The 16,348-nt window shown below is 40.7% G+C and overlaps 1 protein-coding gene across 1 annotated transcript in view; it reads left to right on the top strand.

Moving 5' to 3' along the window:
* LOC115162865 (beta-1,3-glucosyltransferase) overlaps positions 1 to 16,348 on the top strand; it is a 171,822-nt gene that overhangs the window by 90,949 nt on the left and 64,525 nt on the right. Inside the window, exons 4-8 of the mRNA XM_029714324.1 lie at positions 385 to 494; positions 4,053 to 4,129; positions 5,932 to 6,043; positions 8,581 to 8,717; positions 9,853 to 9,916. Coding sequence (XP_029570184.1) covers positions 385 to 494; positions 4,053 to 4,129; positions 5,932 to 6,043; positions 8,581 to 8,717; positions 9,853 to 9,916 — 500 coding nt within the window. The remainder of the gene's footprint in view (positions 1 to 384; positions 495 to 4,052; positions 4,130 to 5,931; positions 6,044 to 8,580; positions 8,718 to 9,852; positions 9,917 to 16,348) is intronic.

Genomic DNA, 16,348 nt, shown 5'->3' with positions numbered 1-16,348 from the left:
TCTGACTGATCATCATTTATTGTCGTGTGTGTGTGTGTGTGTGTGTGTGTGTGTGTGTGTGTGTGTGTGTGTGTGTGTGTGTGTGTGTGTGTGTGTGTGAGACAGTGACATTTGTCACTCAGGCCAAATTAAATTCTTATTAAGGGAATGGTGATTGTCAACAGAGGTCAGAGTAAGGTAGTGTTTGTGTTGGAATTTAAGAGAGCTGTTAATTATCCCTAGAATATCTTTAGAAAGGGAATGTGTTGTGTTGGTTTGGCACAAATTCACATCCTGTGCTGTGTTTTTATGACAATGTCTGAAAAAAATGTGTGCGTATTTCTTTTTTTTTAACCTGGTCTGTGCATGTCTCTGATCTGTTCCTGTGCTGTTTATGTGTTGCAGACCTGCGAGAGATAGTGTTTGTGATCCAGAGCCAGAGAAACTCATTCCATGTGAGTCGGGCGGAGAGACAGAGAGCAGACCTGTTACACCAGACTCAGAGCCTCACACAGGTACCACCAGCGCCACCAATGCCACTTAGAGTCACACACACAGCATATGTTTTACTATCCTCAAAATCCTATTTTCCCTGAACCCTAACCTTAACGCCTACCCCTAATTGTAACCCTAACCTGGGAAATGTCACCATGAGGGAGTATCCCTTGTTTTACTATCCTTGTGGGGGCATTTGTGGATTTCCGGTACCCACAATGATAGTAATACACACACACACACAGGTTTTTAGAGAAGCAACAGCATCCCTTAACTTCAACCATCTTCTCTAAGCAATATGGTTCATGGCCACAAATAGCTGTTACTTACCTACTTATTCCTCTTTGCTCCCTGTGGACCATATAGCCGTTACTCTTTTGGAATAATTTGTGTGGAAAACCATCAGTTTAGTGTAACCGTGTCAAGTTCAACTCTTCACGTTGAAAAACCATCATTGAATTGCTTTTCGGTGAAGCTTCCAGCTAAAGTGTTTCAAAATGGTGGTCAAGTGTGTTAGTGAGACAGAGGATGCCAGATCAAATACCAGTGCAGGCTTGTGAGCGAGAAAGCTAGACTTTTCAATTAATGAAATAAAGCCATTGAGAGTGGTTACATTTCTCCAGCCCCATCCCTTACCAAAACAGTGGTGGGGTGCCTGCTTTGTTGTTTTTTGAACTGCAGATTGTTCCTTTAACACTGTTATAAAACCTAATTAAGGAGTGGAGTTGATAAGTTCTGTACATATACCATAGACAACCAATGAAATAAAGGATATCTCTTTTCACAACAAACATAATCAACATCAATTAGACATGAAAGAGGCACCAGTGCAGCCCATGCTTTTTGCCACATGGTGTCAGCATTGCTTTTTATGTGAAGGAAATGATCATTGTCTAAGTTTGTATCCCCATCTGAGAGGTCAAGAAAACTAGGTACTTGTAGGATAGTGTATTGTCCAGTAGTGCAATAAAATAAAGTAGCTTTCACCTGGTCAGTCTGTCATGGAAAGAGCAGGTGTTCTTAATGTTTTGTATACTCAGTGTATAACCCCTATATGACATGCAGGTCCCAGGGGACATTGAGACTGACTTGTGTCAACACAGGGAGGCCAGCTAGATCTATTAGAGACAGCCATCATTGAAGTCGTTTATGGTGACGAAGGACACGAGGGGCTTTGTACAAAACAAAGTAATCAGTGATTGGATCACTCTAATAGATCTGGCTGGCCTCCCTATATGGGTAATACACTTAGTATACAAAACATTAAGAACACCTGCTCTTTCCATGACATAGACTGATCAGGTGAATCCAGGTGAAAGCTAGGATCCCTTATTGATGTCACCTGTTAAATCCACTTCAATCAGTGTAGATGAAGGGAAGGAGACAGGTTAAAGAATGATTTTTAAGCCCTAATTCAAAAAACACATGGATTGTGTACAGTATGTGTGCCATTCAGAGGGTGAATTGGCAACACAAAATATTTAAGTGCCTTTGAACGGAGTATGGTGGTAGGTGCCAGGCACCCCAGTTTGTGTCAAGAACTGCAGCGCTGCTGATTTTTCATGCTCAAAAGTTTCCTGTGTGTATAAAGAATGGTCCACCACCCAAAGGACATCCAGCCAACCTGACACAACTATGGGAATCATTGGCGTCAACATGGGCCAGCATCCCTGTGGAACGCTTTTGACACCTTGTGGAGTCCGTAACCCGACCAATTGAGGCTGGCTCTTCTGAGGGGAGGGGGGGGGGGGGGCACAACTCCGTATTAGGAAGGTTTTTCTGAATGTTTGGTATACTCAGTGTATATGTAACAGTGTAGGTTCCGTCCCTCTCTTCGCCCCAACCTGGGCTTGAACCAGGGACCCTTGCACACATCAACAACTGACACCCACGAAGCATCGTTACCCATCGCGCCACAAAAGCCGCGGCCCTTGCAACGCAAGGGGAACAACTACTTCAGGTCTCAGAGCGAGTGACGTCACTGATTGAAACGCTATTAGTGCGCACCACCGCTAACTAACTAGCCATTTCACATCGGTTACATAAAGTCAGATTGATTCAGCTGCATATTTCTATAAAAAGTGGCTGTGTGTAAGACAGTCACTTGCAGGAGCTCGCAGAGTTTGTGCGTGTGTGTGGATGCGTGCGTGTGAGCATGCATGTACGTATGAGTGTGGAGGCTCTGGCTGTTGCAGGGACCAAGCCACCCCACCCTTTCCACACACACCCCACCCAGTCTACTCCATGAGTAAAGCTTAGCATACTGTGTGTCTGTGATGGCTGTGTCTCTCTGAAGTGGTGTAAAGCGATGGGTTTTTGTCCCTGCAGCTTGCCTGGTGTTTGAACTTGCTTGTTTCTTACTACCTGAGGTGAAAGTCAAGTTTAGACTGGTGAATATGCCATTATGAGCCTCATTATGTTGTTAGTGTGTATATGGGGCTTGACTGAGCTGCTGGCAAACCCCCGGCTGACTCGTGGTTAACATACTGGACACAGGCTAGGGTTTTACAGTCCAGTACTATGATGGTGGGATGCTAGGTATTTGTGGGGCATTGCTGTTGAGTAGCCTGAGTATTTAAATCAATCTGGAGAGAGGCTATATGTCTATGAGCAGCATGGTCCCCCTTGGTTTCCAGTCTGCTGGGTGGAGTGGATGCAGTCATGAACCCTTGTTTTCCTCTCTGTGTGAGATTACCTCAGGCCACTACTGAATACCTCACATGCCCTTGAACTCAGAATCAGAGAAGGTTTGATTGAAACCCACGTTTCGTGTTTTCACGAAAGTGGATAGGGCAGTCAAATACTTCAATACATTGTGGCAATCTTTTGCACACCGGAGTACCTTTTAGGCTACACACAGTTAGTTTGTTTTAAAATAACCATTGTATAGGTACTTAGTAGAGCTGGGCGATATGAACAAAAATCCATATTGTGATTAATTGCCTGAAATTGTGATAAAAGGATGACCCTTTAAACTACTAACAGTAGTTTCATGGTTGTAGCTGTCAATTGTCCATTTAACAATCGCCCATATTAGCAAACATTCAAACTTCACATTTCTCTAGTATAGGCTACTTATTGTAATCAACAACATCAGCAAAATGCCTGCGACAAGTGATCGCTATGGTCGGTGTCGAATGTTCGGTTTATCGTCCCAGCTCTAGTACTTAGGCTTTGTTTCTGTGTCTCTGCTGTCTCCAACTAAACAAACACAATTTCTTCTAATCTAGAACCAGATTCTTTGAGGACTGTCCTTCCATAGGTTCCTTAGGTTGTCTTTCCTCCTGCTGTAAACTAAAGACTTTGGTTACTCTGCTCTAAATTGAAGAGTTCCTTCCTTAGTTAATCTGCTCGAGATTACTGCTGTAAAGTAAAGACGAACTCTTAGGTTACTGTTTTAAAGTAAATACTATTTTAGTTAATCTGCTGTAAAGAAAATACTTCCTTGGGTTACTACTGTAAACACTTCCTTAGTTACTCTGCTCTGAAGTCAATACTTCTTTAGGTTACTGCTGTAAAGTAAAGATTTCCAGAGATCCCGCTGTTGGGCTTGACTTAAACACTCTTTCGCTTTTCAGACACCGCCTCCGGTCCTGCTCCTCCACAGTCTGACAGACAATGAGGGAGACTGGAGCATCCTTCCTGTGCTGCCTTAGTAAGTGCTTGGGCCTGTCAGCTCTCAAAAGAGCGGCCATTATCCACATTCACAAAGACTTCCATCATGTAATTCCCATACAGTACAGTAGGGATGTAACAATTCACCGATTAAAGTTTACGAATCGGCGGTAAAAAATAATTTGGGCCTCAAATTACTTTCTTTCTACCTTCCGAAAATACCACTCATATTTTTTGACAACTGCGTCCTCTCCTTCAGTGTTGAACTAAGAATGTAATTATGTTGATGGTCATTGATCTGCAAGTCATTTTGCATGCCGAACAACCCCGGGCAATATCAGTAGCCTATTCAAACTGCGCACTGTTTACAGCCTATTTCTGATCTACGAGCCACATTCAGCATTTAAATGTTTGTAAAAATGGCCTTCACAATATTAGGCTTTATTTGTTGAGTGACAACCAACATAATTCGATAGGTAATTTTATTCAAATGCATTTTAGAAAATGGTGATTTACTGGAATATAAATAGCTTAAGCTACTGCCGGAGACAACTCAAGCATGCATGCACATAGTTTCCCTAATGGCCGGGCTCAGGTGCCTACATACACCATAGACATATACGTCATTCACACATGCATGCACTCACTCACACACAAACACACTCACTCACACGCACACACCAGACAGATCCAGCTCATGAGTTCCATCAGCAGCAGATTTTTATTTACACTGAATAAAAATATAAATGCAACATGTTAAGTGTTGGTCCTATGTTTTATGAGCTGAAATAAAAGATCCCAGAAATGTTACATACGCACAAATAACATATTTCTCTCAAATTTTGTGCATGAATTTGTTTACATTCCTGTCAGTGAGCAGTTCTCCTTTGCCAAGATAATTCATCCCCCTGACAGGTGTGGCATATCAAGAAGCTGATTAAACAGCATGATCACTACACAGGTGTCCCTTGTGCTGGGGACAATAAAAGGTCCCTCTAAAATGTGCAGTTTTGTCACACAACACAATGCCACAGATTTCTCAAGTTTTGAGGGAGCGTGCAATTGGCATGCTGACTGCAGGGATGTCCACCAGAGGTCTTGCCAGAGAATTGAACGTTAATTTCACTACCATAAGCCACCTCCAACGTAATTTTAGAGAATTTGGCAGTACATCCAACCGGCCTCACAACCGCAGACCACGTGTGTATGGCGTCATGTGGGCGAACAGTTTACGGATGTCAACGTTGAGAACAGAGTGCCCCATGGTGGCGGTGGGGTAAAGTCTTTGAAATCGTTTCAAACTAAAACGTGTAGTTCTTGTATCGTATCAGAGCTCATGTATCTATATACGTATTGAATCGCCTTGTAAGGGAAAGATGCTGTCTCCACCTGCTAGGGTCAGGCAAAAACATATAATCTCTGGCAAATAATCATGTAGCAATATTGGAGGTTATATCAAAGTATTATTTATTTAGTACAGCATGACCAATACACACAATACTTAATTCATTTGAATTTTAGAAGGTATTTCTCCTATTGTATAACAGGATTAGCTACCATACTATGATAGTTACCTATAGCCGCCCGTCAACTTATGCCCTGTTTTGCCTTTTGCTAGCCTGGGTGTCAGTCTGTTTCCGCTCTCTTGCCAACTATTTATTGAATTCTCATGCCAAACAATGACAACAATGATGGAGTAGGCAAGAGCGTAATACCGATCTGGGACCAGGCTAGCCTTTTTCCTACAATGAGGTCAAAACGAAAGGTCATGTCATGAATGTATCCACTGGTTCAATAAGCTATGCAAAGGTCTGCTGACCCTGAGTATTTCTGCTTTCTCAGCTTATCCTTGTTGTTTGGGAAGAACTCATCCTGGTTGGTGTTTCTGGAAGAGGAGACTAACGTCAAGGTGACCAAACTGCTCCAGGCCCTCAGGAAGTTTGACAGGAGAAAAGTAAGTGACCCACAGACTTAGGATTGTAATAATAATATTTTTATACGGAGGGACCACTCTGTACCAGTCTTTACTTACCGTATTCACAGTACTTCACTTCTCCTCAGCCAACGAAAGGGGAATTTCCCCACTGAGCACCAGCCTTCTGTCTCAGCAGCTGTAATAGAGTCAGTAGGTTGGACCTAGTCTTGGAAACCCACACCCTAGGCAACAGCAGTGACTAGGGTCTGGAATTAATGATGGACTTTCTTGGTAACTTCGAAAAGGAAAAAACTATTCCGGGTATGGTCCTCTTCAGCAGAATACCGTCTCTGAAATGCTAACCCTGGTTATGGTAAAATTAAAGTGAGTATTGGACATCATTTTTCATTCCAACTTTAAGCATTGGGTTGGATCCTGTATCTGGGCCCATATAAGCCTAGTCTCTAGACAGACAGGTTGCTTCCGGCAATATACCAATGCTTCAGCTTAACACATCTGTAGAAGTTTCAGCATCAGTTGGGACAGAGTGGTCGGGTCAGAAATAGGAATCGTGTTACCGGTAACGTCTCTGCCGGATCCGCTTGTTGTCCTAGGTCAGGGATGGGCAACTCCAGAACCCAGCTAACACACTTGACTCCAATAATCAACTTCAGTTTAGAATGCAATTAATTTAATATGCTGTGTTTGCTAAGGATGGAGAAAAACTGTGACACCACTCTGGCATCCCAGGACTGGAGTTGCCCATCTCTGCTCTAGCTAAACACAATTCCTGCCTGCATTTTAAGTTCTGCCTACCCTTTAAGCTCTGCCTACCCAAACTCATTATTTGTTGGGAGAGTTGTCTGTCTGAAGAGGAATTTGACAAAATGTTAGCTAGAAGTCGACATCCTCCCCAGACCTTGTGCCGTTGCCTAGCTTGCGCTGCTCCTAGTTCTGGAATATCTAAGACGAATGTAGGCCTGCAGGCTGTCTGTCAAACACAGTATGAGCTGCTTTAGCCGCCCCGCTCTCCGGAGGCCTATTTTAATCTGTCTCACTCCAACAATAATAATGATGTTAAGATTGTATTTTAGTGGCAGCACAGATGCAGGCAGGGTTTATTAAGGTGTCATCATTTGGGGCGGCAGGTGGTGGTTAGTGGTTAGAGCATTGGGCCAGTAACCAAAAGGTTGCTAGATCGAATCCCTGTCGTTCTGCCCCTGAACAAGGCAGTTAACCCACTGTTCCTAGGCCGTCATTGTAAATAAGAACTTGTTCTGAACTGACTTGCCTGGTTAAATAAATTAAACTTTTATTATATATATACTGTTTTTTTTTTATTCTACCATTTTACTTCTAGCTCGTCTCCAGAGCCACTCTCTGAGGTTCAGGATCCAGGTGTTGCAGGTTGATTAGCTAGTTGTTTTAAACCACGAGCACAGGATGCCAATAGAAAAGGTTTTGTCCTCCATAGTGTTATTGAGTTAATATTAATTTTGTTTTAAAAAAGTGGATTCTGAGGATAAAACCAGATAATGACAGTTGAAAGAGGTGTTGCTTAATTTGTTTTGAATCAACACCTGTCATCCTATTGACTGCAGCAAAGTGAATGCTTAAACTTTCTGGATTTTGTTACCATCAATAATTTGTGTAGGTTTTATCAATGTTTCAAATTTACTTGGCTTTCCTACGGTCAAATATATATTTCCTGTTGTCTTGGGAGTTCAAAAATAATTTTTTTGTTGCTTATTTTCATGGATGAAAGATTTGTTTTTTGATAAGCCTGGACTGTTGAAACAGGCTTTAAACCAAAGCATGAGATAGAGAAATCAAAGCCCAATATCATCCAACGGCCATCCTGATTAGTACATCCCGATACCGCCCAATGAACAACATCAAACTAATTACACCTCCCGGTGGTACACCAGATCTTCACAAAAAATGGTTTTGATCTTATTAACAGAGAACAGAGGTTCAAGTTATTCTTGCTCTGAAAAACGATGCATAATAATTAAGTGAACCTTCCATCTGCTAGCCGGGACAGCCTGGAACCTGTAAGGGATTCCAATTCCAAGTGAGAAATAGAATTCATTTGTTATCTCATCATCCACACACAGCCCTGAACTCTGTGCACAGCTCTATATCAGGGATGAGGAAAGGATGTAGGCTGTCTTATAACTCATTTTAATAAATCACTCTGTATGTGTGACTTCAATTTAGACTCAATTCGATTCAGTATTAACGCAGGGACCATCTTTACTATGGTCAAATAAAGTCCCAGAATAGTTTTGGGTACTTTAAAAACAGCTACTACTTTAATAACTGGTAGACTCCCCTCAGAGATATGCTACCATTTATCAGAATAAAATAAGTGTATGCATGCAAGCAGTAGTTTGTTAACAAAGATATGAGTGCATTTGCTTGTCATGTCTAATTGGGAATCATGTTTGCTCTTTTTATAAAATGTCTTTCTGCAATGTTTCTAATGTTTATCACCTCAATGAATACAGTCCAGATGTGTGGCGCGTTAGCAGCAATCTCACTCTGATGCTGATGATATCACATCCATCCCTCAGGAGTGGTTCCTGGGTAAACCTCTTCATGATGAGGAGCCAACCATCATCCACCACTACGCCTTTGCAGAGAACCCCTCCATCTTTAAATACCCAGACTTCTCTGCTGCCTGGGCCCTTAGCATCCCCCTGCTTGACAGGTCAGGTCCTAATCTATATCTACCATGTTTAACTCTTGTTGTCTCCATCTACCTTTATTTAAAGGTGCAATCTGTGATTTGTACATCCATTTTTTTTACTTCTAAATTAATTAAATAGCTACTGTATTTCTTCTTGGAAAATATAACTTATGAATGCCTCGTGAGATTAGTTCAACTGTCTTATCTGATCAGAACCCAGAATATAAGCTGCTTTAGTCCATTGTTTGTAAACAATATACACTGAACAAAAATGTAAAGTGTTGGTCCCATGTTCCATGAGCTGAAATAAATAATCCCAGAAATGTTCCATACGCACAAAAAGCGTATTTCTCTAAAATGTTGTGCACAAATTTGTTTATATCTTTCTTAGCGAGCATTTCTTCTTTGCCAAGATAATTCATCCAACTGACAGATGTGGCATATCAAGAAGCTGATTAAACCGCATGATCATTACACAGGTGCACCTTGTGGTGGGGACAATAAAAGGGCACTTTAAACACAGTGCCACAGATGTCAAGTTTTGAGGGAGCGAGCAATTGGCATGCTGACTGCAGCAATGTCCACCAGAGCTGTTGCCAGATAATTGAATGTTAATTTCTCTACCAACGTCGTTTTAGAGAATTTGGCAGTGTGTCCAACAGGCCTCACAACTGCAGACCACGTGTAATATCCGGCTTCTTCACCTTTGGGATAAAGCCCTCCCAGGCCCACCCCTGGCTGCACCCCTGGCTGCACCCCTGCCCAGTCATGTGAAATCCATAGATTAGGGCCTAATGATTTTATTTCAACTGATTTCCTTATATGAACTGTAACTTAGTCAAATCTTTGAAATTGTTGCATGTTGCGTTGATATTTTTGGTCAGTATAAGTTGAAAACAAACACTTTATAGCTTTAAAACCTAGTTAAAACTATCAGTTTGATCTGATGGATGCACCCATAGATCTATTTTCTCTATTGGTCTTTAGAAACCTGAATAGCGACCATATCTCAGCAATAATGGGCTCTACTGGACAATAACTTATTTTATACTGTTTATTTCATTCTATCATTAATCATTGTTCAATTCTTAGTGGTCTAGGGAAATAATAATATTTATAACTGCAAATTCTAATAGATAGTGATTTGATCTTGCAGGCTCGCAAACAAAGTGAGAGATGACCCACTCAAGTCTGACTTCACTATCGATCTGAAGCATGAGGTAAGATTTATATCTGACCGCTTTATCACTGTGAGTTCTGATGGTTCTAATGGAAATCTGTATTAAGAGTAATTAAATGAAATAAAAAATTACGTTTTGAAATATCGGCTACAGGGTAAAGCAGATGTTTTTATTTCATCATAATTTGTGTCACTAATCACGAATCCCTCCACAGTTTTTATGCACATATAAAACCCATATTAAAAAAAATCACTACAGCTGTGATGGAAACAGGAAGTTTGGGTACAATTTTAGAAATGCAAACAGATAATTGTTCGTTCGACATGGTGGGATCTTTTTGTGTCTAAAATTAATTATGCGAGAAATGGCAGTGGAAAGGTTTTAATGCGCAAATATTGATATAACCATCATATTGGGAAACTTGATCACATATTGGTCACATGATGATAAGGTAGTGTGGTCCTCCCACTACGACTCTGGAAAGAATGCAGTTTATTAGGCTACAGATTAAATAAATTATGATGACGTTCAGAGTATGGTGTGAGTGCACAGTGAGTTTGATGCTCCTTTCCCAAAAATATTGAGGATCTTATTCTGGTGACATGATGATTATTGCTTGACTGCCATTTGACAAATAAAAATATCCTTGCTCTTATCCATAATAATCTCATCATGTAACTAGCCTACCGGCACTGTATCTGCAAGCTGTTGGTTAGAGCACACGTGCCAAGACCAGAGTAGGCACATTTGCTATTTAACGCAACAGTTTTTGACAAAACTATCGGTAGATTTGAAAATGTGATGGAAACATTTTTTTCCGGACATGAAAACTTAAGCGTTAAAAGTATTGTACATTTTCAGTGCGCTACGTCATCACACACTGATTGTTGCCTGCAACAAGTCCATTTGATGGAAACACACCACTGGTGGGAAAATTTGCATATTTTCTTTTTGTGGATTCTAGAATATTCTCATGAAAATCTGTTGCCAATTGGATGGAAACCTAGTTTATCTTCAATTTGTATTATCCTTCTCTGCTGTCCCCTGCCCTTTCCTGCTGCTGTTGACTGGAGAGCCAAACAGATGCTAATCAAGTGAAGTATAATTTAATATAACCAGGTGTCAAAAACTCATTACATCTGACAATAGCCCAATAGAAGCAGCTTCCTCCTCATATCTCCCTCCTCATAAAGCCCAGGTGGCTGTCACATTGTTGTCTGAGGACACTCTGTCCCTGTGACTTTGCCTTTCCATTCTGTTTCTTTAGCCCCATCTCAGAGCATCTTCAGTCCTTCATTCAGGAGAGAAATTGAATTGCACTCACTGTATCCCTGTCTCACTCCCTATCTCGGCTGGGTGTTTCTCCCAACTGTCTGGACTCATATTGCCTGTCACATTTCTCTGCCTCATGGATTTAGCCTCAGATATGAAAGACAGGGAATGGTAACACTTTACAATGAGGATACATTAACATTAGTTAATGCATTAGTTAACCTGAATAAATAATTAATTCATATATCCACTAAGCAATTATTCATGGTATGTATGTTTACTAAGCCATCAACAATCCATGAATAAATTATTTATCAAGCTTATAGTTAATGTTAGTTAATAGGTTAGACTTCAGTGAGGTTTTTGACGTTATTGATCATAGTCTGCTGATGGAAAAACGTACAGTTGACGTCGGAAGTTTACATACACTTTAGCCAAATACATTTAAACTCAGTTTTTCATGTCATTTAATCATTTAATCCTAGTAAAAATTCCCCGTCTTAGGTCAGTTAGGATCACCACTTTACTTTAAGAATGTGAAATGTCAGAATAGTAGTAGAGTGAATGATTTATTTCAGCTTTTATTTGTTTCATCACCTTCCCAGTGGGTCAGAAGTTTACATACACTCAATTAGTATTTGGTAGCATTGCCTTTAAATTGTTTCACTTGGGTCAAACGTTTCGGGTAGCCTTCCACAAGCTTCCCACAATAAGTTGGGTGAATGTAGGCCCATTCCTCCTGACAAAGCTGGTGTAACTGAGTCAGGTTTGTAGGCCTCCTTGCTCTCACACGCTTTTTCAGTTCTGCCCACAAATTCTCTATAGGATTGAGGTCAGTGCTTTGTGATGGCCACTCCAATACCTTGACTTTGTTGTCCTTAAGCCATTTTACCACAACTTTGGAAGTATGCTTGGAGTCATTGTTCATTTGGAAGACCCATTTCCAACAAGCTTTAACTTCCTGACTGATGTCTTGAAATGTTGCTTCAATATATCCACATAATGTTCCTACCTCATGAGGCCATCTATTTTGTGAAGTGCACCAGTCCCTCCTGCAGCAAAGCACCCCCACAACATGATGCTGCCACCCCCGTGCTTCATGGTTGGGATGGTGTTCTTCGGCTTGCAAGCGTCCCCCTTTTTCTCCAAACATAACGATGGCCAAACAGTTCTGTTTTTGTTTCATCAGACTAGAGGACATTTCTCCAAAAGTACGATCTTTGTCCCCATGTGCAGTTGCAAACCGTGTCTGGCTTTTTTTATGGCGGTTTTGGAGCACTGGCTTCTGCCTTGCTGAGCGGCATTTCAGGTTATGTCGATATAGGACTCGCTTTACTGTGGATATAGATAATTTTGTACCTGTTTCCTCCAGCATCTTCACAACGTCCTTTGCTGTTGTTCTGGGATTGATTTGCACTTTATGCACTAAAATACGTTCATCTCTAGGAGACAGAACGCGTCTCCTTCCTGAGCGGTATGACGGCTGCGTGGTCCCATGGTGTTTATACTTGTGTACTATTGTTTGTACAGATTAACGTGGTACCTTCAGGCGTTTGAAATTTTTTTCTGAGGTCTTGACTGATTTCTTTTGATTTTCCCATGATGTCAAGCAAAGAGGCACTGAGTTTGAAGGTAGGCCTTGAAATACATCCACAGGTACACCTCCAATTGACTCAAATGATGTCAATTAGCCTATCAGAAGCTTCTAAAGCCATGACATCATTTTCTGGAATTTTCCAAGCTGTTTAATTAAAGGCACTGTCAACTTAGTGTATGTAAACCTCTGACCCACTGGAATTGTGAAATAATCTGTCTGTAAACAATTGTTGGAACAATTACTTGTGTCATGCACAAAGTAGATATCCTAACCGACTTGCCAAAACTATAGTTTGTTAACAAGAAATTTGTGGAGTGGTTGAAAAACAAGTTTTAATGACTCCAACCTAAGTGTATGTAAACTTCAGACTTCAACTGTATGTGTTATGGCTGTACACCCCCTGCTATATTGTGGATAAAAAGTTACCTGTAACAGAACACAGAGGGTGTTCTTTAACAGTGGGGACTGTGAAGTGGCACACACACAGGCACAGACACACATGATAAGACACGGACTCTACACACATGTAACAATGGATGTTGTATTGTAAATATGTGGTAGTGGAGTAGTGGCTTGAGGGAACATACTACATGTATTGGGTAAAGTGTTGTGAAATGTAATGTCATGCAATATTTTTTGTTATATATAATTGCCTTAATGTTGCTGGACCCCAAGAAGAGTAGCTGCTGCCTTGGCAGCAATGGGGATCCTTAATAAGTACAAATACAAATAAGTCCCTGTGTCTAAACCATTCATTAACAAATGGTCTGTTAGGACAGTTTCATGTCAGTAAAGAGTTAATAATGAATATTGATGGTATGTTAAGGGTTTATTATTAATATGTTATTTGTAGTGATGGTAGTTCATGTTATTGAGAGATTATCTTTATTGTTTTAAAATAGCTTGTGTGTGTGCTATAAGTATTATTTTGTTATTAATGTTAAATAGCTACGTTTCTTTGACACACATTTACCATTGACTAACTAATGTGCCATGACAACTTGTTAATGATTAGCAAACTAATGGTACTGCATAAAAAAAAGTATGTCATTTATCTTTAATTTCAAAAGCAGAATTATCAACATCACAGTTTCATCACTAGTTTAGCTAACGTTAGCTAACTTGAAAGATTAGCCTACCAAAACAGTAGCTAGCTAACAGCAGATAATGACTTGGTATGAATGTATGCATTGAACTTCAAAGACCATTTCATTTTGGTAGCTAAATGTTTGCCGTTTGTTGTAAATAATGCTGTCACAGTGTTTTGAAATGTTAGACATGGCATGCTAGCTAATAATTAGCTTGGTGGCTAGCTTCTTTTTTTGTGAATACAGGTTCTATTTGTCATTATGGTGAGCTGCAGTGATTGGCAGATGTTGGTTTGATATTGAAGTGTAGTCTGTTGTCCCCTGGAGGTGAAGTAGCTGTGCCATTTCGTAGCCTACATTCTTCTGGAACAGAGAGAGGCAAACACGAACTCACAGGGCACGTCGAACCAGCGCTTCTCACTTGCAGCGTTCATCTCCAAACAGTCCTTTCCTACTCCAGTGTTATTGGGCTCGGAAGTGTTGCGGTTAGTGTAATAAAATCTGGACCAATCTGACCACATCCATGTTCCCTCCTTGACTGCATCAAAACCTCCAACGCAAGTCCTAGGTAGCTGGCCAGTGGTATCCTGTATCAGTGCTTGCATGGACTGGTACTTTAAAAAGCTCTGCACGGATGCTAGGTTTCCACTAAGTGCCAAACAGTTTTGCTCCAAATTGGCCCATGACCGCTGACAAACTTGAAACAGCGTGATCCATAGGTTTTCATCAAGGATGCTGCCACCACTATGCTTCACCATAGGGATTGTGCCAGGTTTTCTCCAGATGTGTCGCTTGACATTCAGGCCAAAGAGTTCAATCTTGGTTTCATCAGCCCCGAGAATCTTGTTTCTCATGGTCTGAGAGTGTAGATTGATGAGGAAAAATTTACATTCTATCCATTTTATAATAAGGCTGTAACATAACAAAATGTGGAAAAAGTAAAGGGGTCTGAATACTTTCCGAATGCACTGTATATCAGACCGTATAGCACTGGTATGACAAACCATTTATTTTTACTGCTCTAATTACATTGGTAACCAGTTAATAATAGCAATAAGGCACCTTGGGGGTTTGTGGTATATGACCAATATATCTACCTCTCGAGGTCACTGTAGTTACAAACTCTCTCCTCTTCCATTTCACCGCAATACCGTCCCTGATCTTACCTGTCCACATAGGGGGCGGCAGGTAGCCTAGTGGTTAGAGCTTTGGACTAGCAACCGAAAGGTTGCAAGATCGAATCCCTGAGCTGACAAGGTAAAAATCTGTCATTCTGCCCCTGAACAAGGCAGTTAACCCACTGTTCCTAGGCCGTCATTGAAAATAAGAATTTGTTCTTAATGGACTTACCCAGTTAAGTAAAGGTTAAAAAAAATATAATCTCCTGCTTTTAAGTAGGGTGTACATGTAGTAGAGTTAAAATGGTTATTCCAGCAAACTTCAAATTATTAGAATAGTACACAATGCAGAACAGAACAATCAGGTTGAGGGTCAGTGGCCAAAGCCCGCGAACAGGAATATTCCAAGTTCAGACAGAAGGGGGGAATCAGATCGCCAGGAACTTTACTTTTGGTTTCTAATTTTAATTGTTGCGCTACTGGTGATGCCTGTTGATGTTAGGTAGGCAGCTACAGTAGCTGAATGATGTTAACATCTTCAGGTTTTGTTTCATTAAATGTATTTTATTTTATCTGGGTGCTTACGTCACCTACTAACACCTTGGTACTACCCATAGCTCCCGCTCTCCTCAGTCTGAGAAAACACTGAGAGAGAAAGGCACGGGTTGCAGAAGTCCGTAACGTGAAGTAAATAAAACGTCCCAAGGTTAATGCTGTAGATATTGTTATAAAGGGATGTGAGACTATCGAAACACGTAACTTTCAGAGTTTTATTGTTATTAATATAGTTACAGAGTGCTAAAAGTGTTGCTAGCTAGCATGACTTTCTTTCTGTGATGCAGACGGCTAGCTGAGCTGCCGACGAGTGATGGTGTTGCATTATGGGGGATGTAGTTTTTGCCCTCTAAGGCGATTTTACGTTGTAACTTGTTTGTGTTGCAGTGGTTTTGTACATGAGTTGTTGTATTTTGCTACTATCAACACTGAAAGTACCTAGCAATGTATTGGGGATGTGAGACAGGATATGTGTTTTACCTTTCTTCATGCTCCTGTGTAGAACAACTTGTCAGGTGTTGCATTGGAGACTGATGTGTTCCTGTCCTGTATTTTCATAATACTATTGCAGGTATGGTTCTATTGTCTAAGAATTAAGATTATACATTCTTTGTATTAAGGACTGGTTATTATTTTATACTATACATTATGGCTTTATGTATGAGTGTGATTGTGAGAGTCTGAGAAAACACAGAGAGAAAGAACAACTTGTCAGGTGTTGCATTGGAGACTGATGTGTTCCTGTCCTGTCTTTTCATAATACTATTGCAGATCAACATAAAAGCCTTAAAGACAGCCGTGGTGTCGCTCTTCAATTCTTGGTTCTCCTGTGGTGCATAAG

The sequence above is a fragment of the Salmo trutta genome, chromosome 26 (genome assembly GCF_901001165.1).
Source record: "Salmo trutta chromosome 26, fSalTru1.1, whole genome shotgun sequence".
Lineage (NCBI taxonomy): Eukaryota > Metazoa > Chordata > Actinopteri > Salmoniformes > Salmonidae > Salmo > Salmo trutta.
This window is presented reverse-complemented; position numbering and strand designations above follow the sequence as displayed.